The sequence below is a fragment of the Antechinus flavipes genome, chromosome 3 (assembly GCF_016432865.1).
Source record: "Antechinus flavipes isolate AdamAnt ecotype Samford, QLD, Australia chromosome 3, AdamAnt_v2, whole genome shotgun sequence".
NCBI lineage: Eukaryota > Metazoa > Chordata > Mammalia > Dasyuromorphia > Dasyuridae > Antechinus > Antechinus flavipes.
In genome coordinates, this window is record NC_067400.1 from 629630402 (window position 1) to 629657095 (window position 26694).

Below are 26694 nucleotides of genomic sequence, written 5' to 3' on the forward strand. Positions count from 1 at the left end.
GATGAATTTAATTCAACGGGCACTGATGAAAAGGCTGCTCCTCGGAGGGAGGGACACCTGGCGGCAAAGTGAGCAGAGTGCCGGCTTCGAAATTGGGAATCCCGCCGCAGGCACAGAGTGGGCAAGTGACTTCTTCCCGTTTACCTCCGTTTCCTCAGCTGAACTGGAGAAGGGAATGGCAAATCATTGCAGTATTTTTTTTGCGAGAGAACGCAATGGACTCAAATCCTTCTTCAAACACTCCCTCATTGTTTGATTCTGGGAAAGGCACTTCCACTCTCCCAACCTTTACTTCATCATCTGTGAAATGGGGATATTAACAGCACTTCCCTTCCAGGTCACTGGGAGGCTGGAATTAGAGCATCTGTGAAAGGCTTTGCAGACTTCCCGCTCCTGTGGTGATTCATCTGCGCACATGCTTTCCCAGTCACTGTGCATTTATGGAGCACCCACTATGTGCTGGACATTTTGTTCAAGCACTGATCCAAATAAAGGCCCTCATGGAGTTCACAGTGGACAGCACACCAATAGATGGGTAGAAATAAGCCAGACGTGGGATTAATTGTAAATAAGAGACAAAGGCTTCCTGAGAAGGTGGAAGGAAGCCAGGGATGACAGGAGGAGGAAGGGGGAGCACACCAGGCCTAGGGGATGGCCAGAGGGAGGCGGTGTCTTTGGACCAAAGAGAACATGGGACGGGGTGGGGAAGAAAGAGGGCAGAGATGGCTGTTGGAGTGACAAGTCATTAAAACATGGGATGGAAGGTTATAAAAGCTCTAAACGTCAACAGCCTTTTGGCTGTGATCCTGGAGATCACGGGGTTGTCGAGGTGGGCGATGATGCCCTTGGCAGCTGAGGGAGACTGGGTGGCTGGAGTGGGGAGCCCAAGGCAGGCAGGCAGACCCCCAGCAGCTGCTGGCCCAGCCCAGGCCCGAGGTGCTAAGGGGTGGGAGAGCAGGGCCAGAGGAGAAGAGAGGGAGATTTGGGGGATGTGAGGAGGAAGACCTGGGCCCCAGATGGGGCACAAGGCATTGAGGATGTCGCAAGGAGGGCCTGGGACAGTCGAGGGGAAGTCGGAGGGATGGTCGGGGACTCCCATTCTAGAAATGCAGTCCGAGATGTTGGGTTAGCCCGTCTGTCAGAGAATTAGAAGGGTCTGCCATCGGCTGGGGGGGAGCCGTCGGCTGAGGCAATGGCCAGGGCTCCGACTGGAGGCGCAGAAGGCGGAGGACCCTCCCAAAGGGAGGGATCACCTCTCCTGGATCTACCAGATCCCAGGTGCTTCATGATCTCATTGGGCTGAGTTCTTATGAGTGCTGGCAGTCTGGCTGCATTGAGGTCGCCCTCCCTCTCTGCCCACTGTTTCTCAGCCTCGATCTCTTCCCAGTGCACCGTCCAGTGTCTTTCCTGCTCTTCTTGGGGGGCACTGAAGCCCCCTCTGAGGGCCCCTAAAGTCTGCAGCTGGGTTCTAGAGTCTGAAATGCCTGGAGCCCTGCACCTGGTGCCAGGAGGCCCGGCTTTCAGAGCCCATCTCTGGCTCATGGGGGCACGTGTAAGCTCCCTCAGCCTCGTGGTGCGAGGCCGAAATGGGACGTTCTGGCCCCAAACCCGGCTGGGCTGCTCAGGAAGTAGGGATTGGAGGAGCCAGGCAGTGAAACAGAGGAGACGAGGGGGTCTTCCCTGGCAGGACCCAGCCTCCAAGGCCTTGCTGTCTCCCCACTAATGGGCATGCTTCGATTTCTTCCTCCTTAGATGGACTTGGCCACATGCTCTCTCCCACTGGAAAGCCTGGTGCCTTTGGTCTCTGTCCAGCTGCCCTTGGTGACTAAAGTCACCCGAGTCCCCTCCAGCCCATCACAAGGACGGCGGAGTCCCCGATGTCCTCAGACTGACTCAGGAAGGCTTGCCGTTCCCTGATGGGGAGATCCCAGAGTCCAGCCTCCTGGGGTCCTCACCACAACAGAGACGGGGGGTCCTCTGAGATCCTCCCAGTCCACAGAGGAGTCGACTTCCACAGCTGGAAGGCCACAGGGCATCCCCGCCAGAACCCCCAGATGGGCCGAGAGAAACCTCGAGGGCATCTCCTCCAATCTCTTACCCAGTCACACGTTCAGAAACACTTGGGATTGGCGGCCATCTCAAAGCCCTTCTTCTCCCACTTGAGACCCAGGAGGGGGAGGCTCCCATCACTCGTGGACACATGTGGAAGTGCTGGCAGGGGTTGTCTGGTCACAAGAGAAAGCTGGGAGAGTTTGGGATGTGCCGCGGCCTCCCTGCAGGGCGACGATGAGTCCTGGGCCCGAGAGGCCCCATCCCTGGCCGAGTTCCTCAGGAGCCGATGTCCAGGTGTGGCTTGGCTCCTCGAAGGGCAGCCAGGGCCTGCTGGGTCCCTTCCGTCAGTTCCGTACCAAACAACCTACGGAGACACAAGGAGACGGAGCGGTGGCACCCACCCCACCTACCTCTGCTTTCGGGGTCCTGGTGACTCGGACCCGACGCCTCTGGAGGACCGTCCTGGAGAAGCTTCCCTCTGTGTTCTGGAAAAAGAGGGAGCCCAGAGCCATCTCCTCCACCTCAGGTCCAATGTGACTCCCTAGCAGAAAGAAATCCTCGGGGGGGCTGCATGTGGCCTGTCCGATTTGATGCCCGTGACCCTCCAGTGGGCACCCACGGAGTCTCCCACCCGGGGACAGGCACTCACAGAATCCCCAGGCTACATCTCAGCATCTCTGCGGGGTCTCATCCCCCAGCTTCCCTTTCCCCTCCACCCTAAACACCGGCGGCAGCAGCAGGAGATCTCTCTCCATTACATAAAAGCAGATTTCTAGAATTAGGCGGAGCCTGAAAGTTCACCAAGTCCAAGCTGCATCCCACCCTCTGCAGGAGACCCCTCAACAATGGTTTCCCACATTCTGGGATTCTCTCTTCCTGACCTTCCCCCAGACCTGACATCCCATGTTCTAAGGACCCTTGCTACTCCAACAGGTCTCAAGGGCCCTCCCGGCTCTAACACCCCCTGTTCCGAAGGCCCTCTCTGCTCTAACACCCCCTATTTTGAGAGCCTTCCAGCTCTAACATCCCCTGTTCTGAGGACTCTCCCTCTCTAACATCCCCTGTTCTGAGAACTCTCCCTCTCTAACACCCCCTGTTTGGAGGACGCTCCCTGCTCCAACACTCCATGGATGTTCTAAGCTCTCTTTCTGGAGGCTAGGAGTCCCCCATCTCTTTCCCTTTTCCAGCCTGTCTCCCCCCTTCCCTCCCCCCCATTATCCCGGGGGCTCTCACCACAAGGTTCGGAGCCTGCAGCTGGGCTGGCTCAGCCTCTCACACAGCAGTTGCACCCCTGCGTCCCCCAGAGCGTTGTTGGTGAGGTAGAGTTCTCTCAGGGTCTGGTTGACCCCCAGGGCCACGGCAAGGTCCCTGCAGGCAGCCCCGGACAGGGAACAGCTATCCAACCTGGGCAAAGGGCAGAGGGAGAGGAGGCAGAGGGAACCTTATTTGTCTGTGAGATTGGCTCAGCAAAGACACCCCGGCTCTGCTTCCCAGACTCCCTTGGGCTCTTTATGGCCTTGACCTCAGGTTCCGCTGGGCCAGGCCTCTCTCCAAACAAAATCTAGCCTTTGTCATTCTCTTTTAATATTTTCTTTTTCCCCAGGTGCGGGTAAAACAATTTTTTATTTGTTTTGAAAACTCTCTCCCTTCCTCCCTGCCCACCCCCACTCCCATTGAGAAGGCACATGTGAAATTACGCAAAACATTTCCATCAAAGTCCGAGGAAAACGCCCCCCCCCAAAAGAAAAACCCTCAAGAAAAATAAACTTTAAAAAGTCTGCTTCAATCCCTAAGTGTGATTGCTTTGTCATTCTCAACGAGGGGTCCTTCCCCACTCAACAGGGCTCCCTGAGGGTTGAGGCAGGCCTTAGCCAAACCTTGTGCCTCCAAGAGATCCTAGCACAGCACTCAGCAAACAGGACAAGCATTTATGAGGTACCTACTGTGCGACGGCCTTGCCCAAGTACTGGTGAAGAGGGGACCCCAGAACTTGAAGGATTTTCAGAGTTCCGGGGTCCCCTCTTCATTGGGAAATCCTAGAAAGGATCCTAGAAATCCCCTGCCCTTAAGGAGCGCCTTGCAGGAGACCCCAGGCCCACAACTGTTCCTACTAGATGGGTGGGGTGGGGGAAGGTCCTTTGAGAGGGAAAGGGGTTCACAGGGGGCAGGCAAGGCCTCCTGGAGAACCTGGAATTTGAGCGCAGCCCAAGGGGGTCAGGGAAACTAAGATCAATAAGCGAGGTGCCGTGGGGGAGGAGGGGGACTCCTGAGAGCCCAGGGAAGGGGGATTGGAGGGAGCTGGGGAAGGGTCAGGGACTATCCAGGAGGCCAGCACTGCTGGTGGAGGAGGGGAGGCGGGAAGGCCCCTTAAATGAGGGTCCTGGCCGTTACAAAAGTCACTGGAGCTCACCGAACAGACGGCAAGGGGGGAGGGCTTGTCTGGGGAAGGTGGGAACTTCAAGGTTTGTCAAGGGCTGAGATGAGTGGGGGGTCCGGGAGTTACCTAGGAGCGCGCCAAGATGGCTCCCAAGCATCCCTCTGCTGCACCTGGCTCCATCTCTCCTCTGCCGCTCAAATCCCTTCTCAACAAGATTAGGGGGACTGGGGCATCTTTAAAAGGAATTCTGAGAACTCCCCAAAAGTTTTAAAAAACAAATGTCTAAAAATCGTTTTAAATGTAATGGGGAAAATTAAATTAAAAAACTAAAAACAAAAACAAAAGGAGACAAAGCAGAACAAAAACAAATAAAGGCAGATGAAAACAACTGAAATTTAAAATAAAAGCCCGCCCTTGACAGGCCAGAATTCTGGGTTGGCGCAGCCGTCCCTGCATCGGCCACAAGGGGGCAGCACCATCCCAGAGAGCTGGGTGAGGGCAGGTAGGAGGCAGAGCGAGCGTCTGACCAGGAGACAGAATAGTGCAAAGGGGCACCCGAGGACTCTGGTTGGGAGCACTGAACGGAGAATAAACCTCCGAGCCACGGAACATCAGGATCACGGAGCTGTCCCCTAAGCCTCCGGAGCACTCTGTTTGAAGAGGATCTGGGGGCCGTAGTGAGCCAGTGGGGGGATATGGCAACCCCCCAAAGCCACGTGGCCCAACTTCTAGGAATAAGGCGCGGCGAGCCCGGCTCTGAGCACTGCCCTCGAGGAAGCCTCCTGGAACGCAGCCAGAGAAGAGCGGCCCAGACGGGGAACAAGGCCAGGCTTTTGCCACCTGGGGATAACTGGAGGCACTGGGGGTATTTCGCAGGAAGGTAAGACGTCCTCGGTCTGGGGGGGCTGCGATTTACCGGCGATGCTCTGGCAAGCGCCTGGGAGAAGGACCACTGGGTGGCAGGGGCAGAGAACTCTCTGGGCGCTTGGTCAGGGAGAACGTCCTCACAACCGCTGGAGGGGGCGGAGGAGCCAAGCTCTCTTACTGGAGTTAGACAACTCAGCTGGACAGAGTTGGTTAATTTATGCAAAGCATCTTTGAGGAGCACTTTGGGGATCTCTTTGAGGAGCACTTTGGGGATCTCTTTGAGGAGCGCTTTGGGGAGCATCTTTGAGGAGCATCTTGGGGAGCACCTGAGGGAAGCACCTTTGGGGAGCACCTGAGGGAAGCATCTTTGGGGAGCACCTGAGGGAAGCACCATTGGAGAGCATCTCTGGGGCAGCTGAGAGAAACCCCAGATGGAGCCTGCCTTCAAGGAGCTCGTGTTCCCCAGAATCTTCCGACAAAGCTTGGCTGGCCAGGGGATTTTGTAGAGAGGGTCCTTGTCTTTGCCAGAAGCATCTAGGATCTTGTGAGAAGGGCCCTGCCCAGGTCAAGAGAGGACCGAGCTAAGCCTTGGCACCTGATTCCAGAGGCTCTTTTCATCACACCAGCTAAGTTATGGCTTCTGGCTCCAGCCTCCCGACTGAAGTCAGAGACCATCAGCTCAAACTCTACCTCTGATGCTTCCTATCTATTGGGACCTTGAGGGCACCACTGCAGCTCCCTGTGCCTCAGTTTCCTTCTCTATAAAATATTGAGAATCGGCCCTCTGACTTCAGAGGTCCCTTCCAGCTCCTTCCATTCTAAGTCAAGAACTAGGTAGGAGACAGAAGGGCTCCACGGAACTGGGGCGGCCGCAAAGAATGTCAGGCTAGGGGAGGAGACTTCTTGAGTCCAGGCTTGCTAGCCCAATCTCTTCTTAGAGAGAAGGAAATGGAGACCCCCCAGGGAGTGTTGGGAACTAATGGATGGGCCCCAGTTTAGGATTTAAAGAGACACTGGTCTGGCTCCAGCTGGGCTCCTCACTCCCTCTGCAACCATGGGGATCATTCCTCATCTCTGAGTCTCAGCTTCAACCTCCATGAAATGAGGGGCGGAGTAGCTCAATTAAGGTTCCTTCTAAGCTGAAGTGATCTTAGAACTAGAACATTAACCAAGAGGGGCCTTAGAACTAGGACCTTAGAACATAAAAAGTAGAAGTTGAATGGGGGTGGATCTCCAACTATAGTATTTTTGAGTTAGAAAACACGAGAACACAAGACGTCGAATGTCTGAGGTGGGAGGGACGTGGAAGCTCTTCATTTCAGATGAGGAAGTGACCACAGTGAACTCTCCCCGCTTTCATTCCCAACCCAGACGACTCACCACAGCTTGTGAAGCTTACAGTTGGGGTGCTGCAGTCCCTGACAGAGCAGGTGCACCCCCAGGTCTTCCAAGTCGTTGAAACTCACATCCAGAGCCTTGAGGTGAATGTTGGACTGCAGGGTAGTGGATAAAGCCTCACAGGAGACAAAGGTGAGCCGACAGATGCCCAACCTGGAAGATAAGACCCCAGGGAAGGGAGGATACTGTTACTTATATTAATCTTCTTACTCTGGGCTCAAGTATAAAATGTCTTAGCTCCTTTAACATTCTTTCTCTTTCTTTGAGGAGTCCATCATCTTCCTCCCACTCCCTCATTGTGTTTGTCCTGTCTCCTTTCCCCTCCTCTTGTCTCCCTCCCCTCCCTTTCCCATCTCCCTTCCCCTCCTCCTGTCTCCTTTCCTCCCTTCCTGTCTCCCTCCCCTCCTGGCTCCTTTCTCTTCCCCATCTCCCTCCCCTACCTCCCTTCCCCTCCTCCTGCCTCCCTTCCCTTCCTCCAATCTATCTTCTCTTTTCTCTATCTTTTCTTTACCCATCCCAGAGCTTTCAATTATCATCCAAAAGACAAATTCCTACATCATATCTTCACCTGCAAACTCTTCCCTGACTTGGAAAACCCCATCTCTGAACTCTTGGTGAGTGACCCTTCCCCAGGGAATGAGAGAGTTCCATCCAATTGAATTCGCCAATAAAAATGCTCGGAGTTGTGAGATGCAGTGTCTTTTGTGAGAAATAGCAAGGAGCTAGTGCCACCTAATGGCAGAGTACATTAGGAGAAGGGGCATGAGGGATATGTAATATAGAAATGTTTGAGAGGGCCAAGTTTTGGAGGAATATTGTATTTGTTCTTGGAAGCAATAGGGAAGCACTCAAATTGATAGAATAAGGAAGTGACATGGCAGGACCTCAAAGTTAAGGAGATCGATTTGGATTAATATGGAAATATGTTTAAAATGATTGTACATCTAACTTAGATCAAATTGCTTGCTATCTTGGGGATAAGGAAGGAGAGAGAAGAAATTTTGGAACTCAAAATTTTACCAAAATGAATGTTGAAAACTACTTTTAAATATAACTGGGAAAAAGGGAGGAAGAATCATTGAATTTTGAAAAAAAAATACAACGATTCAAGACAATTACAAACAAACAAAAAGATGAAGAAGGTCAATTTTGACAGCTATGTGGACAACAGACAGGAGTGAGGAGACACTTGAGGCAGGGACTCACCAGCGGGCTGTAGTCCAGGTGTGAGGTGATGAGAGCTTGAACTAGAAAGATGGCCACATCAGAAGAGAGGAGGGAACATATATGAGAAATGTTATAAAAGTAATAATGGCAGGATTTGACAGTATAAAAGGAAAAGTAGAACAGTCCTTGCTCTCAAAGAGCTCATATTATTTTTCTTTTAAATTAAGTATTTATTTAGTTTTTCATTTTTCCATTACATATAAAAATAATTTTAAACAATCATTTTTAAAATTTCTGAGTTCCAAATTCTCTTCCTTCCTCTATGCATAGATTTCCTGCACAGGCTAATTGTACAATATTTCAGTCTGATTCTTTTTGTACAGCAAAATAACGGTTTGGACACATATACTTATTTTGTATTTAATTTACACTTTAATATATTTAACATGTATTGGTCATCCTGACATCTGGGGGAGGGGATGGGGGAAGGAGGGGAAAAATTGAAACAAAAGGTTTGGCAACTGTCAATGCTGAAAAATTACCCATGCATGTAACTTGTAAATAAAAAGCTATTAAAAAAAAAGAAAGAAAGAAAGGGCCATTATGGATGACTTTGGGAAAAGCAGATTCAGTTGAAAGATAAGATTGGAAGCCAGACTGTAGAGGGTTGAAAAAAGAGCAGGTAAGGGAAGTGGAGGTACCTATTATAGATGGCCTCTCCTCAAAAAAGAGGGGAGAAATGAGGCAATAATCAGTAGAGATGGAAGGGTTGAGTAAGAGCTTTTTGATTTGGGAAGACATAGACATACTTGTGGGCAACAGCGAAGAAGCCGGTAGATGGGCAGGGACTGAAGATGAGTGGAAAAGACTGAGGGCACAATCTATGGCTAAATATCAAGAACCACTCACCAAGCAGACTTAAAAGGCAGAGATGTCTTTTTTTCTTTTTTCTTCTTCATTTGTGGCTTGAAAATACAATAACTTGCTCATGGACTTACTTTGGAGAGGGTAGGAAGGATTTCTTCCTCAAAATCCTCTCTGCCCTCGGCCTTGTTGGTGACTGCCCACAAATGGCATCGAGCACCATGACTGATCATCTAGATGAGCCTGAGATGGGATTTCAAGTCCCTGGCTGTCTGTTGTGTTTTGTATTTCTTTCCCTGGACACAGGTGACTGAACTGGGCCTCCTGGGAGAGATGTTCCAAGATTTGATAGGATTTGTGAGGAGCTCCTGCGTCTGGGTGCTTATTTCCCAGTAGGAGATTCTTCTTACGACTACTTTAGTCATTCTCAGGGGAGAAGATGAGCTGATCACAGCAGGATGAGCCATACCCCAATGGCCAAAAGATGTGGATTTTAAATAAGTTGTTCAAGAACTGAAGAGAATATCCAGTCTCACTCTGTTTACTACTTCTCAGTTGTGGGGGGAGGAGGGGGGACAAATATATTTGCAAAAAAAAAAAAGCCTTAGCAGCTTCCCTCTAACAATATGCTTATATATGCATAAATGTTAAGATTAGTCAGTAAATCAGCATTTATTAAATGCCCACCATTTTTTTCAGGGAAAAATCCCTTGATAGATTCAACAACAGAGATAATAAGCATCTAATTATTAATGTCAATCTGCCCAGAAAATAGAGATGGGAGCAACCCAAAGGTGCTGGCCAATGCTGGGGAAGAAATGAGGAGCCCAATTGCAAGAAGGATTCCGTGTGCATGGGATGCTCATGCTTGTGGATGACACTGAGCTGATTGTGCCATGTCCCAGAACACTACAGAGACTCCAGATGAGGATGACCATTACTCAAAAAGTTCTGCCTCCCTAGCCAAGCACACACAAGAAGGCAAATGCAGGCAGGATGCTCTTTTTCCAGACCTCAGGGGGAGCATATCTGGTCCTAGATCTTAGCTTTCCTATGTCCAGCGATCTGGGTCCAGAACTGAACTAAGAGGGGCCTCCTGAGATCCTGGACTTAGAACTCAATGGGTCATTCCTAGTCCAATGGGACTAGGGCTTTAGTCCATAAGACTAAAGCCAAATAGCTACAAGGAAAGAAACAAGGGCAAGGGCAAACCAAGGCCCTTCGATGCCCGATCTGGTGTTCTTCCCATCACACCAGAATGTTTCCTTTGGCTGTGGAACTCTCACACAGCTTTCAATACCCCCGAAGTGCCATCTTGTTAACATCTGTGTTTTTCCGGTGCACGGTATGGAACAGCACAAGCGCCAAGGAATCAGACTTGCCTACGTGGCAATAAGGGGTGGTGGGTGCACCAGGTCTTAGCACATTACCCAGTGACAGGGTAGCCCAGTGGATGCATTATTAGATTTGGGGTCAAGAAAACTTGGGTGTAGTGGGCTCTGAGAGGGTCTGGGAGCCCTACCCCACATGTAGCCTCCACAGGGAAGGGGTGGAGGGGGGCAGTGTGAGCAGAGGCCCGAGGCTGCTCTGCCCACTTGTTCTTGAGCCCCGCGTGGTCTGAATTTGGCCCACAAACCCCAAAGCAGAGCATGATTGTGGACGCCAGACCCTTCGTGACACAGCAGGACACGAGAGGCACGTCAATGACTGGTTCTAACGCCCTTTCCCTGGGGGAGCAAACGCTCCTGCCTGGAGGGAGGGAGCACTGTCCCTTTCGGCTCCCGGGTCGGCCACGGGGTGGCTGAGGGGACCTCTCAGAATGAAGGCAGCAGCTACTCACCGAAGCGTCTGCAGCTGGCTCTTGGAATGGCAGAGCCCCTCACAGAGCAATTTCACCCCCTGGTCTCCCAGGTCGTTTAAGCTGAGGTCCAGCTCGGTCAGGTTCTGGTTGATGCTGAGGACGGAGGCCAGATCCTGACAGGCAGAGGGTGGCAGGTGGCAGATCTTTAACCTAGAGGAAACCCCCCAAGGTTCAGCTGCCAGGACCTTGGTCCTCCCCCTCTCTCTCCACCTGTCGGTGGTGGTCCCATTTGCTCCCCCTGTCATACAGGCAGATGGCTCCCATCTCCACATCTCTGACTGCCCCCAGGATCCCTCCCTAAACGAGCCCTGGAAGCCTCCCCCACCACTTCTCACCTCTGTCGTCACATCCTCCAGATATTAGGAGTTGGCTCTGTACTCTACTGGGACCCTCTTGGTTCTGACAGGTAGAGCCCTGACTGGTCCTCCCACCTCCAGCTCTCCATTCTTCACTCCCTCCCAGAATCATCTACTCGGGTCCTTCCTCTGGGCAGAGGTCTCCACTAATTTCTCATTCTCTCTTGGGCAAGGTTCAAATTTCTTTTGTTTGACATTCGAGGCCCTCCTTCTAGTGGGTGCCTCTTATATTTATTTCTGGTTCTCCGGCTTCCTTACATTGTTTTGCACCGTTCCCTGCTTTCTGCTGCTCCCAGGGCCTGACTAAAACTCTCCTCTGGCCTGCCCCAGAGCCCCAAGCCCGGGCTCTCTCCACCGCCCCACGCTGCCCTGCGCGCGGCGGGCCCCGCCACTGGGGGCATTTCTTGCCGATGGCCGGACTTACCACAGAGTCTGCAGCTTGCAGGCAGGATGGCTCAGCCCGGCACACAGCTGCCGCAGCCCCGAGTCCCCCAGGGCATTGCCCGTCAGATCCAGCTCCGTCAAGTGGCGGCTGGAGCTCAGCACCTTGGAGAGCTCCTGGCACGCTTCCCTATCCAGCCCGCACCGCCGCAACCTGGCCAGGAGAGCGCTGGTGGGGAGCCGGAACTGGATGGGGAAGGGGCTGCCCCCTCCTCCTCCCCTCCTGCCCCGGGAGGGACTTACTGCAGCATCTGGAGGCGGCACTTGGGGTGCCGGAGGCCCTCGGCCAGCAGTTTCATCCCCGCGGCCCCCAGCGAGTTCCTGCTCAGGTCCAGCCGGGTTAAATTCTGATTGCTCAGGAGAGCCGAGGAGAGGTCGTGGCAGGATGCGCTGGAGAGTCGACATCGCTTGAGCCTGGAGGAGGAAGTGGGGCGAGGCGGGCAGAGGGAGCAAGGCCGAGGGAGCGCACCAGGGACGCTGCCAGCCCCCCTCACCAGCTCCCAGAGGATCGTGAGCTCCCAAAGGGAGAAGAAGCCATTTACCCCACTCTCTCCTTCCCTCCAAACAACAAAGAATCTCAGAGCTGGAAATCCCTCCAACTCTCATCCCAGCTATAGTAGAAAGTCCAGAAGGAGGCAAAGCAAGCACCATATTTGCCTCAAGCTCCATAAGCAGGTATTAATCGCCTACTGTATGCCAGTCACTCAAAATTCAAAGTCAACTACAAGATAGGAGACCAGACCTGGAGTGTCCTCGACCTTGGAACTTCCAGGAAAAGCAGCTTCCTCTACTAAATCTCCCCTGTAACTGAAAGTCTTAAAATCTTACAGATTGTGCCAGAGACGGAGGGGCTAAGTGACTTGTCCACGAAGACACAGTTGGTATAATGGCTAGGATTACAGAACACTTTCAGGTTTGTGAACCACTTTATATACATGATTTTATTTGACCCTCACAACCTGGGAGGTAGGCGCTGTTATGATAATATTTTACAGTTGAGGAAACTGAGGCAGACAGCCCTTTTAGGTGACTTGGCTAGGATCACCCAGCTAAGGCAGGCTTTGGACTCCGATCTTCCCAACTTCAAGTTCAAACCACTTCACTGCCTTGTTACCACAGCTAGAAGTAGACGTGTCAGAGGTGGAGTTAAAACTCACCTAACTCTTCCTGGCTCCAGGGCCGGTCTCTCTTCACCACCCCCTGCACTGCAACTTGACCCCACTGTGGTGATGTCATTTTGGTGCTCTTCCAACAGACAACAACCAACCAACCGGCTCAGCATAAGTGAGATAAAGCAATGCAAGACAGAGAGCGCAGGACTGACTGAAAGAAGGGACAGAGGCTCCACAGGGAGGAAGATAAGAAACCTGAGAGCTGGGGTGAAGAGGGAGGGCCTTCCAGAAGTGGGAAAGCCACGAAGACCAAGGCTGAAAGCCAAAGTCGGGCAGCATTTCATAGACTGCGTAAGCTGGAACACAGACTGGACGGGGGTGAGGGAGGAGAGATAACCAACTGATGAAGATGGGATGGGTACAGTAGTCTAGGAGCTCCTACAGGATTCTGAGCAGGCAAGCGACACGCTCACACCTGTGCCTTAGAAGAATGACTTGGATGCCACGTGGAGGATAGAAGGGAGAAGAGAAACCGGAATTAAGGGGATCAGCCAGAAACCTGAAGTAGTAGTGCAGGAGGCAGGGAATGAGGGCCTGAAGCAGGGCAGCCTAAGAGTAGAGAGACGGGGTCAAAGCTCCCTTCAGAGGGAAGTAGACCAAGGTAGATCCATTTTTCAGGAGAATCTGAGAGCTACAGAAGGACATGACTTTATCACAGTGGAAGGTGACTCTCAAAACTTCCTCACTGTCAGGGGGTCATCATTTTTTCCAACATCTCATGCCATTTTCTGCCTGCCACAACTGGAGCTCAGTCACCTTGGTCCTTAGGGACCACCTGACCTGAGGGAGGCCTGATTTATTCCTGACAGATAAGAAATGGGATAAATCCCTTAAACCTTCTGAGAGCAATGGATTCCAGAGTGCCATCTTTCTTCAACAATCTGTGTCTCATCCTGCTGACCCATTTCCCGTGTGCAACATCACTGCTCATGCACTTACTGCTTGCCAATGGTCAGAAAGGGGAAGTGATCACCCAAGAAGATGGTGACAGAACAGGGCCTAGAAGCTGGGGCTTGATTGCCAGCTCAGTGCTTCTGCTCTTCCCTACAGACCCTTCACCCCAGATACTGGTCAGTTCTGAGCTCCCTCAGTTTCTCAGCCCTCTCCCTCTTGCTTAAAGCTGCTCTAGTGAGCTATCCTAAGCAAAGGAACCAGGCTGTCCTTACCGAAGGTTCTGGAGTTGACAGTTGGGATGTCTGAGCCCTCGGCACAGCAGTCTCACTCCACGGTTCCCCAGGACGTTCCGGTATAGAACCAGCTCTATAAGATTCCAGTTGGTGCTGAGGGCAGTGGCAAGATGCTCACAGTAGGCCTCCGGAAGGACGTCCTTCTCGGACCTACAGGAAGAAGAGACAGACCCAGGAGGAAAGACATAGGCACGGGGGAAGAGACTGGGCCAAACAGAATGTGCTAACCGGGAAGGTGGTGAGTTTGCCATTGAGGAAGGTCATAAGATGGAACCAAGAGGATCCATTTGCTGGTGCTGATTTAGCAAGGATGTCTATTCAGGGGAGGACTGAGATCTCTCACTTCTAGTCCCACATCTCTGTTGGAGAAGAAACTCCAACATTAGGCTTAGCATGGCCTAGTTACTACACATGATAACCATGAATAAATGCTTGCTGACTGAATATCGAATGACTCAACTCTTCCTGTTCTCTGTGAATTATACAAAGTGTGCACTGAATAACTGCAATTGTAGAATTGCACTGTATTGAATTGTAAAATTTTATGCTGTAGAGGGGACATGTGCACCACGATGGGATAACTTCTGAGGTCCTGTGTGATTCTCACTTCTTCAAAAAGAGAACTCATTCTGAAGCAAATTAGGGTCACCAAGTGGCAAAACTCTTCAGGGCAGGACCATGGACAGCTTTAGACCCAAAGGGAACGGGAGCCAAATTCACAGGGAGGGCTCTCTCTCAGCAATCTCCCCAGGAGGACCTGGGTTGGGGGTGTGGGGACCACAATTCTACATCATTTTGTAGAGTTAGGAGGATCCTTACAAATCCCTGAATCCAACCTTCTCATAGTCAGTCAACTAGTATTAATCATCTACTCTGTGCCTGACATTGTATTGGAGGCTAAAGAAGGAAACAGGCTCAGGGAGAAGGGAGTTAATTGAAGTTGCTTCACTGATCAAAATGTTAATCCAATGTATCTATTCTGTATATACTTATATTGTTTGTTGTCTCACCCATTAGGCTCCTTGGAAACAGTGTTTTATTCCTTATATTTGTGTAATTTAGGGGCCTAGCTCAACGCCTGGCACAAAGTAAGTGCTTTCATGTTAACATATATGGGATTATTTGCCATCTAGGGGAGAGGGTGGGAGGAAGGGAGGGAGAAAAAAAAGGATGCTTGAGTAAAGAGAGCAGAACCCAAAGAACATGTAACAGCAAGACTATGGGATAAGCAACTATGATAGACTTAACTCTTGTCAGCAATACAATGATCCAAGGCAATTCCAATGGACTTGGGATGAAAAATGTCATCTGCTTCCAGAGAGAGACCAGAAGGCAGATCAAAGAATACTATTTTCACAGTTTTTTTGTTTGTTTTTTGATTCTCATTTTTTTTTCCCTTTTGTTCTGATTTTTCTTTCATGATACGACTAGTATGGGAATCATTGAAAATAAATTAAAGTTAAATCAAAATTGTTTAAAATTATTGTACATGTATACCCTGTATCAGATTGCTTGCAGTCTCAGGGAAGGAGGAGACAAAAAAGGGAGGAAGAAAAAACTTGGAACTCACAATCTAACAGAAATGAACATTGAAAACTATTTTTGCATGTAACGGGAAAAACAAAATACTACTAAAAGAGCAAAAAAAAAAAATTATTTAAGGAAAGTGCTAGGACTAGATACAAATAGAGGAAGGAACCAGTCCTTTGAGAAGCTGACCTTTTCATGGAAGTTACATTGTGTCCTCAGGAAATACAAACAGAGTTTAACAAAGTGATTTCAGGAGGAAGTAGTGAAATTGAAACGCTCAGAAAGACCCAATGCACAGGGAGTGGGCAGTCTAGGCATGAGGCACTGCTTGGGCAGAGGTATGGGGTAGGAGATTGAGCATCATTCCTAGGCAATAGGTAAGCCTGGAATGGAGAGTGTGCGTGGGACAAAAATCCAAGTGATGGTGCTGGGAAGGCCTTCGGAGATCTTGGGAACATGGAAGGACTTAGTCTGAAGGTCACTGAGAGAATGAGCCTGACCTCCTCATGGTGCAGGTAAGGACGGGCGACTTTGGCAAAGACTTGACTAAATTCTGCTCCTGATGCCTTTGATTTTTAGCAAACTGGGTGCCCTTCTAAGCCTCAATTTCCTCCCTCGTAAAACAAAGGTAAGAATGCCTTTTTTTCACCAGGACAAAATGAGATAAAATGCATAAAGCACCTTGTAGACCTGAAAGTTCTATTTAACACAAGGTTTTCTTGTTATTACAAATGGGGAAACAAACTCAGAGAGAGAGACCGGCCCAGTCAAAGACAGCCAGTCACCTGAAAGAGCAGAATAATCAGAGCTGGAAGGACCTTAGAGATCAGGCAGCTGACTTGGAGACAGGAGGCCTGAGTTCAGATCAAATCAGTTCAAGTCTAGCCTCATGCTAGCTGTGGAACCTCTCTCTGTCTGCCTCAGGCTCCCCATCTGTAAAATGGGGATAATAAAAGCATCTACTTCAAAGGGTCGTTGTGAAGAATAAGTGAGATCATAATTGTACGTAGCTTAGCACAGTGATGGGAACTTAGTGGTATCTTAATGTTAGCGGTCACCATCATTAGCATTATTGTTATTAGAAATCATCTAGTCTAACTTCCTCGTTTTCTAAAACCGAGGCCCAGGGTGGTGAGCTATAGAAGAATCTGAACCCGGAAAGAGGAACGGTAAGAGCCTATTTCTCAGGGCTGTCCCGAGGAACAGATGACATCTTATTTCTCTGTTGGTAGGTTCATGGACAGATAGCTTATGTACAGGATTATATATGCACACACACGTCTACATGCGTTTTGTATATGAGTATATACACACCTGTGTGTTTATATATCTACACATCCACACAGACTATACTATATGGGATATTTACATGTGGCTTGGATATACACACATGTGTATTTATATATGTTCACATCCACACAGACTATACTATATATGGGATATTTACATGTGGCTTGGATATACACACATGTGTATTTATATATGTTCACATCCACACAGACTATACTATATATGGATATTTACATGTGGCTTGGATATACACACATGTGTATTTATATATGTTCACATCCACACAGACTATACTATATATGGGATATTTACATGTGGCTTGGATATACACACATGTGTATTTATATATGTTCACATCCACACAGACTATACTATATATAGGATATTTACATGTGGCTTGGATATACACACATGTGTATTTATATATGTTCACATCCACACAGACTATACTATATATAGGATATTTACATGTGGCTTGGATATACACACATGTGTATTTATATATGTTCACATCCACACAGACTATACTATATATGGGATATTTACATGTGGCTTGGATATACACACATGTGTATTTATATATGTTCACATCCACACAGACTATACTATATATGGGATATTTACATGTGGCTTGGATATACACACATGTGTATTTATATATGTTCACATCCACACAGACTATACTATATATGGGATATTTACATGTGGCTTGGATATACACACATGTGTATTTATATATGTTCACATCCACACAGACTATACTATATATGGGATATTTACATGTGGCTTGGATATACACACATGTGTATTTATATATGTTCACATCCACACAGACTATACTATATATAGGATATTTACATGTGGCTTGGATATACACACATGTGTATTTATATATGTTCACATCCACACAGACTATACTATATATAGGATATTTACATGTGGCTTGGATATACACACATGTGTATTTATATATGTTCACATCCACACAGACTATACTATATATGGGATATTTACATGTGGCTTGGATATACACACATGTGTATTTATATATGTTCACATCCACACAGACTACACTATATAGGATATTTACATGTGGCTTGGATATACACACATGTGCATTTATATATGTTCACATCCACACAGACTATACTATATATGGGATATTTACATGTGGCTTGGATATACACACATGTGTATATATGTTCACATCCACATGGAGTATACCATATATAGGATATTTACATGTGGCTTGGATATACACACATGTGTATTTATATATGTTCACATCCACACAGACTATACTATATATAGGATATTTACATGTGGCTTGGATATACACACATGTGTATTTATATATGTTCACATCCACACAGACTATACTATATATAGGATATTTACATGTGGCTTGGATATACACACATGTGTATTTATATATGTTCACATCCACACAGACTATACTATATATGGGATATTTACATGTGGCTTGGATATACACACATGTGTATTTATATATGTTCACATCCACACAGACTATACTATATATGGGATATTTACATGTGGCTTGGATATACACACATGTGTATTTATATATGTTCACATCCACACAGACTATACTATATATGGGATATTTACATGTGGCTTGGATATACACACATGTGTATTTATATATGTTCACATCCACACAGACTATACTATATATGGGATATTTACATGTGGCTTGGATATACACACATGTGTATTTATATATGTTCACATCCACACAGACTATACTATATATAGGATATTTACATGTGGCTTGGATATACACATGTGTATTTATATATGTTCACATCCACACAGACTATACTATATATAGGATATTTACATGTGGCTTGGATATACACACATGTGTATTTATATATGTTCACATCCACACAGACTATACTATATATGGGATATTTACATGTGGCTTGGATATATACATCTCTGTGTTTATATATCTACACATCCACACAGACTACACTATATAGGATATTTACATGTGGCTTGGATATACACACATGTGCATTTATATATGTTCACATCCACACAGACTATACTATATATGGGATATTTACATGTGGCTTGGATATACACACATGTGTATATATGTTCACATCCACATGGAGTATACCATATATAGGATATTTACATGTGGCTTGCATATGTGTGTATATATGTTATAAGTGATTTTTTTTCCAATCCAAGCTTCCTGATCCAGACCAGGAAGGCCTGGGTTAATCTTCCAGCACTGCCACTTCCTTGCTAAGTCATGTGGCCTCATGGCCTCACTAAGGGAGCCCCCTGGATTTGGGGATTTCTAAGGCTTCCTCCATTTCTGGCCTCCCTGAAGTCCCAGCCCAGGCGCTGCCCCTGCTTCGTTACGGGAACTTGAGGAAGTCTGTCCAGACCTGGTCTGGACAACGGAGGTATTGCGCCAGATGCCTTTTGCGATCTGTTCCAGCTCTGACATTCTGGGATTTCGGGGCCCAGCCTACCCCTCCATCTGGCAGCCGAGAAGCTGAGGACTCACTGCTCCGGAGCCTGGTTCCCGGGCCGCTCCCCGCCCTCGGACACCGCCCCACGGCCGTCTTGGTTCCCGGCGTCTTCCTCACAGTCGGCACTGAACATGGTCGAGCCCAGGTGGACCACCACGGCGCTGCAGCAGTTCCTCACGCAGAAGGAGGAGACCATGTGCTCCATCTTGGTGGCCATGTCGCTGACCACGACCACCTGGAAGTGGTCCAGCGCCCTCTGGATGAAGTCCTCCTCTTGGATCTCGTAGAGGCACTGGAAGAGCTCCAGGGCTCCCCGCTGCAGCGTGGAGCCTTCGCTCAGCGCCTTGGCCTGGATCCAGCGCAGCAGCTCCCTCTTGGTGCGCCGGGAGGTCTTCCTGCCGAGCTGCTTCTCCAGGGAGCTCCGCCTCTCATCGTTAAGGAGCCCGAAGAGGAAGCGCACGGTGAGGGCCAGGTGGCTCCTCTCAGACTTGGCGTAGCGCTTGAGAAGCTTCCCCACGTCTGCCGAAGGGGCCCCCGGCTCCCCCTCCAGGACGTAGAACATGGCGCCGAAGAACTCCTGGAAGCTCAAGTGGATGAAGCTGTAGTATCGCTCACACTGGATGTCTTTGTGGAAGATGTTCACGTTGAGGAAGGCCGAAAAGTCGTCTCTGTCCAAGCCGTGCTTGTGCAGGTCCTCCTCCTCGAAGAGGATCCTCTGGCTCCAGAGGCCCCTGGCAGCCAGGGAGCAGAGCCCCCGGAGGTTGGGCGGCGGCCGGGCCCGGGGTCGCCCCGGCTTGGGCTGCAGCAGGCTCAGCAGGTAGAACATGTAGACGGCCGTGGTGGTCTTGGAGGTGTGGGGGAAGGGCCAGCCGGCCTCCAGCTGCTGTTTGAGGCAGGTGCAGACTATCCAGCACATCAAGGGCACGAAGCACATGGTAAAGAGCGGCTCGTTGTCCCGCACCAGGCTGAAGCCCTGGCGGGCCTGCTCCTCGTGCCGGAAAAACTTGTAGAAGTACTCCTGGCGCAGAGCCTCCGAGAAGCCCAGGATGGCCACGTGCCGGGGATGCTCCAGCATGTGGTGGAGGGTCTCCAGCGTGGTGGGTCTGGTGGTGATCAGCAAGGACAGCTCCCGGAGCAGCTTCCTCCTGAGCAGGCAGCTCAGGAGGGCCTCCACCGGCTTCCTCTCCCCCCACCGGATGCAGCCGCAGTCTCTCGGCTCGTGGAAGGAAGCCCGGAGCTCGTCGAAGCCGTCGATGATGAACAGGAGTCTTTCGGGGACCCGAACAATCTCAGAAATGGGCACGTTCCTCTCGGGCCAGCAGACCGAAATCAGATCGTCCATGCTCCTCTCCCGGAACTGGTTCATCTCTCGGCAGTTCATGTAGAAGACGTAGTCAAAGCGGCCGGAGTAGAGGCGCCCGTCGGCCCAGTCCAGCATGACCTTCTGGGCCAGAATGGACTTCCCAATCCCGGCGGCCCCCTGCAGCACAACCGTGTGTGGCGCGTGCGGGCGCTCCTCGTCCGGCTCGAACAACGTCTCTACCTGGATGGGGCTGGCCCGCTGGTCCAGGCCCAGCGCGTGCTGCCGCCCCACAGCCAGGAGTTCATGCTGGGCTCTGGTCAGGGTGGCGTGCTCCTTCACCAGGAGCAGCGGCGTGTATCTCTGGCTGAGGTTCACGAGTTCTCCCAGGCGGGCGTTCCTGTCCTCAATAAAGCGATACTTGCGCCTGACGTGCTCGCGGTACATTTCCTGGGGATCTAACGGAAAGGAACAAAGGGATCGTTGAACATTTATCGGGGCACACGTTATTATTCATTCCAGGGCCTCTGATTTCTCTAAGGTGGGAAATGGCCCCGAGAGAAAGCTAGCTGTGAGTGTGTGCTGGTCCCGGCCAACTGTCACCATTTGAACTCAGGACTCCACATCCACTGTTCTATCCACTGTCCCCTATCTGTTTCCCCTCTTTTGGTTTTGGTTTTTTATTTGATTTGATTTTTTTTTTTTACTCAATAGTATTTTTCCAATTACATGTAAAGATGGTTTTCAACATTCATTTTTTTCCCTGGGTCAACCGGGGTTAAGTGACTTGCCTAGGGTCATATAGCTAGGAAGTGTTAAGTGTTTGAGACTGAATTTAAACTCAGCTCCTCCTGACTTCAGGACTGTGCTCTATCCACTGCCACCTAGTTGCCCCTCAACATCCCTTTTTGTCAAATCATTATTAATCAGAGAAATGCAAATTAAGACAACTCTGAGATACCACTACACACCTGTCAGATTGGCTAGAATGACAGGGAAAGATCATGGGGAATGTTGGAGGGGATGCGGGAAAACAGGGACACTGATGCATTGTTGGTGGAATTGGGAACACATCCAGCCATTCTGGAGAGCAATGTGGAACTAGGCTCAAAAAGTTATCAAACTGGGCATCCCCTTTGATCCAGCAGTGTTCCTACTGGGCTTATACCCCAAAGAGATACTAGAGAAAGGAAAGGGACCTGTATGTGCCAAAATGTTTGTGGCAACCCTGTCTGTAGTGGCTAGAAGCTGAAAAATGAATGGATGCCCATCAATTGGAGAATGGTTGGATAAATTGTGGTATATGAACGTTATGGAATATTATTGTTCTGTAAGAAATGACCAGCAGGATGAATACGGAGAGGACTGGCGAGACTTACAGGAACTGATGCTGAGTGAAATGATCAGAACCAGGAGATCATTATATACCTCAACAACGATACTGTTTGAGGATGTATTCTGATGGAAGTGGATCTCTTCGATAAAGAGAGCCTTAATTGATCAAAGATGGACAGAAGCAGCTACACCCAGAGAAAGAACTCTGGGAGATGAATATAAACCGCTTGCATTTTTGTTTTTCTTCCCGGGTTATTTCTACCTTCTGAATCCAATTCTCCCTGTGCAACAAGAAAACTGTTCGGTTCTGCACACATATATTGTATCTAGGATATACTGTAACCTATTCAACATGTATAGGACTGCTTGCCATCTGGGGGAGGGGGTGGAGGGAGGGAGGGGAAAAATTGTATTTTTTCAGAGAATGCAAGGGATAATGCTGTAAAAAATGACCCTGGCATGCGTTCTATCAATAAAAAGTTATTTTTAAAAAAACATCCCTTTTTGTAAGATTTTGAGTACCAGATTTTTTTCTCCTTCCCTCCCCAAGACAACAAAGCCATTTGATATAAGTTATACACGTAAGATCATTTAAAATGTATTTCCGTATCAGTCATGTTGTGAAAGAAAAAGCAGAACAAAAGGGAAAAATCATGAGAAAGCCTACCCGGCTTCCTTCCAAGCTCTGTTCCTACAATCAGTCCTAAAATGCTAAAATCTCTGGGATCTGTTCTATGATCTTATGTTCTGACCTCAGAAGTTCCTTCTAGTTCTTGGAACCCTGTGAGTGGGTCCAGGGAGTTAGAAGGATCTCTCAGAGCTGCTCTCTAATGTCCAGCTTATCCACGCTGTCTCTCCCTGATCAGTCATAATTGATATTTTCAAAGTCCTTTAAACCCATTTTGCCACACACTTTGGGGTGCAGCTGGACTCTCCCCTACCCCAAAGTTTCTAAGCCGGGAGGACCTTCAGAGGCTTTGAGACCAATTTGGGCCTCACAAGAATCCCCTACAAGAGATCTGCTTGAAATCTTCCAGTACCAGAAGTTCCTTGCCTCCCTCAGCTGGGGAGTTGGGGATGAGCTTGGGATAAGGGGGAATGAGATGGTAGGAAGTAGAACACAGCTCTGATTGTGAAGTAACCATCATGGCCCCAGCTGAGATCTGCCTCTGGCCGCAGAGCCGGCTGCTGTTCTAGCTGTGATGGACAGCTCCATCCTCATCCCCTTCATCATCTATTCCCATTCTAACCTAGAACTTAGTGCAGGGTTCTGTAGGCACTGAACCTGCTCACTGGATTGGACTGAATTGAAAGTGAGTTTTCCATTGCAACATCCCCCTTTCCCACATCAACCGATGTTTCAATACCGGTCCTGGAGGTGAGCGGCTTCCCGCTACCCCTCAGAAAGGGACCTTAGCCTTTTCAGCAATGCATCCTGGGATCAGCTGGAAGGACCCTGGGCTCTCTCCCTTATAGAGGAAGAAGCTGGAGCCTAGGAAAGGAGAGGATTTGCTCTGGTGATACAGGGAACAAGAATCAGTTAGGGAAAATGAGAAAACTTCTCCTCCGGCTCTTGCCTGACCCTTGGCTCTGACTGCATCTTTTGACATGGGAGGAAACTGAGACCTAGAAAGAGGAAGCCTGAAAGGAGGTGGCTCTAAGTCAGGAAAAGGAAGTCATGCAAATCTCTGAGAGATCTGCTTTGCTACCGCCACCCCTGAACTTTAGGGCCACACACGGGGGCCAAGAAAGCCGCAAAATCCCTGTTGTCTTTTGCTCAGTTTTAGAAAAGGGAACTGCTTCCATGAATCATATGTTCTCAGAAGTAGCGAAGCCTCGGAGGCTGGCTGATGTCTCGGCCACCTTTCCATGTCAGGGCCTCCCCCGGGGCAGGAAGGGCCTTGGAGGGCATCCGGCCCTACCTCTTACCCAGAGCAAGGGGCTCCTCACCCACCATAAACCTCAGTGCCAGAAGGACCCAGGCGTCCGTGTCTGTCTCTATGGGATGTATCAGATCCCGGGGTCCCAATGACCACCAAGGGAGGCCCCACGGATGCTACTGTTCCCATTTTGCAAGTGAGATTTGAATCCAGGACTTCTTGGCCCCATCACCACCTCCCGCCCTCAGCATCTCTCTTGTGACCACCCCCAAACCTGAGCAGAAATCTCCTCGACAGCACGTGGGTCAGAATGTGTTCCCTTGTAAAGATTTCACTCTGAACTCCTACACTTCTGGCCTGTGTGATCTAAAAAGGCTGAATTTGGATCCCCATTTTGTAGCTAATCAGAGCCTCTCAGAAGCTAGGTGATTGCCCCTACACACTTGTGGGGTCTGATGAAATTCGAACCCGTGTCATCTGACGCCCAGAGCAGCAGTCTTTCCCAGAGGCCATCTTAAATCTCCTAGCTGAAGGGACTTCCCAGGGCATTGAATTCAGGTCCTCCCTGAACCAAGAGCTTCTCTTCACCCCTCCATGAAGGAGGCGGGCCTCCAGCCTGCGCTGATGGGGAGCTCATTACCTCACCCAGCAGACAGCCTGTTCTAGGGTGGGATCAAGCTGATTGGGACCCATTCACTCTTGTTGAGTCCAAATCTGCTGAACCTGAGACTTGCATTCACTTCCCTGGTTCAGTTCATTTTTTCCTCCTGGGGATAGTCCTTTAACTATCAGAAGAACTCTCATGTGCCCCCAAGTCTCCTCCTCTCCAGGCTCATTTCCTGAGCCCGTCCTCATGACATGAGATCCAAGGGGACGTGATTAGTGAAGAAAGGAAGACCCAGTTCAAAGGTCACCTCAGACACTTAGCTCTCACCTCAGTCTCCTCATCTATAAAATGGGGATAATGAGCCCTCACTCTCAGAAGGACTGGATGAGCACTCTGAAAAGCACTCTGTTCATGAATGCTAGCCACTGCTATCCTGGCTGTTCTGTCACGGACATTGTCTAGCTCTTATATGTCATTTCTCAGGGTCTTGACCCTTGTCAGCCTTCCACTTTGGTCCACCCGTTTCTCCGATCCAGGCGTTCCCTTACTCCTGGGCTCAGCAGATGAAGATGTGGGCAAGGTGCCCACAGAGCTGAGACCCGTGTCCCAAGATTTCCTGGACACTAACACACAACAGAGGGCCGAAACATGGAGGTTTTCCAAGAACAACATGTTGGTCGTTGGGTCGGCCCAGCCTGAGAGAGATGAGTCTGAGACCCAACTGGCTGGCTTGAGGGGAACAGGGTCGACATGGTTCTGGCTGCTCACCTTTCTTTGTCATCCCTGGAGAGCTGTCGGCCAAGCGTCCGGGCTCCCTGCCACAGGAGTCTAAAGTAGTGACCTCCAAGGAGTGAGGGACATCTGGAAAAGGAAAAAAGTGGAGGCCACCCATCACTGGAGAAGGCTCAATCTTCTGCCATAGCCTGGTCCTCTAGAGATCAGCTAGGCTTACTCAACTCAACTTGACCTAACCAGACTCATTCATTCATTCATTCATTCACTCAGGCATTCAATCAGTCAGTCAGCTAATGGGTCAGTCAATCAGTCAGTCAATCAATCAGTCAGTCAGTCAGTCATTGGTCAGTTGGTCAATCAGCCAGTCAGCTGGTTGGTCAGTCAGTCAGTCAGTCAGTCAGCCAGCCAGTTGGTCAATCAGTCAGTCAGTCAGTCAGCCAGTCAGTCAGCCAGCCAGCCAGCCAGCCAGTCAGTTTATCGGTCAGTCGGTCAGTCAGTCTATCGGTCAGTCGGTCAGTCAGTCAGCCAGCCAGCCAGCCAGCCAGTCAGTTTATCGGTCAGTCAGTCAGTCAGCCAGTCAGTCAGCCAGCCAGCCAGCCAGCCAGTCAGTTTATCGGTCAGTCGGTCAGTCAGCCAGCCAGCCAGCCAGCCAGCCAGTCAGTTTATCGGTCAGTCAGTCAGTCAGCCAGTCAGTCAGCCAGCCAGACAGACAGCCAGTCAGTTTATCGGTCAGTCAGTCAGTCAGCCAGCCAGCCAGCCAGCCAGCCAGTCAGTTTATCGGTCAGTCAGTCAGTCAGCCAGCCAGCCAGACAGCCAGCCAGCCAGCCAGCCAGCCAGTCAGTTTATCGGTCAGTCGGTCAGTCAGCCAGCCAGCCAGCCAGCCAGCCAGTCAGTTTATCGGTCAGTCAGTCAGTCAGCCAGTCAGTCAGCCAGACAGACAGACAGCCAGTCAGTTTATCGGTCAGTCAGTTTATCGGTCAGTCAGTCAGTCAGTCAGCCAGCCAGCTGGTCAGTCAATTGATCAATCAGTCAATAGATTTTTACTGACTCTCTGAGTAGAAGGGGTCCTGGGGCACTTCTGGGCCCAGAATTCTCACTACCGCATACCCCCAAGTGATCCTCCCCTCAGCTCAAGGCTCCGGGGACGGAGGGCCCACTGCCTCCAGAGGTAGCCCATCTTCCTCTTGGATGGCTCTGGTGGCTGAAAGCCCATCCCTTACAAAGAGCCATCTCCCCACCCACGGCTGGACAAGGTTTCCACACAGGTGATGTTGGAGGAGCAGAAAGACCCCCAGAAGACATAGGGTTCAGTCCCTTATCTTTCAGAAGGGGAAAGGAAGGCCGGCCCAGAGAAAGGGACTGGCCCGCTTGCTGTCACACAGTGAGTCCGGCCCACAGCCAGGGCCAGCAGCAGAGCCTTCGGGGTCCCAGGCCAGGGCTCCCCGGCCCCCGGGGAAGAGAGGCCTTTTTTGTCCTTACCTCTCGCCAGAGCCTCTTGGCAGCCTCGTGCCCAAAGGTCCTTCCTGTTGATCCGGTTGAAGACGCGGAGGGCCAGCTCCCAGGCCTCAGCTGGGCCCCAGTGGGCCACCAAGATCTGCGCCATGTCCAGGGGTCCCGCCTTCTCCATCCGCCCCCGGGGCACTCTCCCCTCCCCCACCCTCTCGGCCTCCAGGCCCAGATACATCTTGAACTTGTTCAGCTCCACGGACTCCAGCTCCTCCAGATAGGCTGCCAGGCAGCAGAGGATGGCGTCCGCCAT

General features: G+C 50.0%; 1 protein-coding gene across 1 annotated transcript; it reads right to left on the reverse strand.

The window, feature by feature from the left end:
* Nucleotides 1-2109: 2109 nt before the first annotated feature.
* Nucleotides 2110-26694, reverse strand: LOC127556742 (NACHT, LRR and PYD domains-containing protein 12-like). The gene is made up of 10 exons (XM_051990130.1): nt 26415-26694; nt 24969-25061; nt 19114-20836; nt 13722-13892; nt 11627-11797; nt 11367-11537; nt 10566-10736; nt 6677-6847; nt 3286-3456; nt 2110-2416 (listed from the first exon to the last, which is right to left on the reverse strand). Exons 1-10 carry the CDS (start codon nt 26692-26694, stop codon nt 2329-2331), a joined length of 3210 nt encoding a protein of 1069 aa, XP_051846090.1. The 3' UTR covers nt 2110-2328.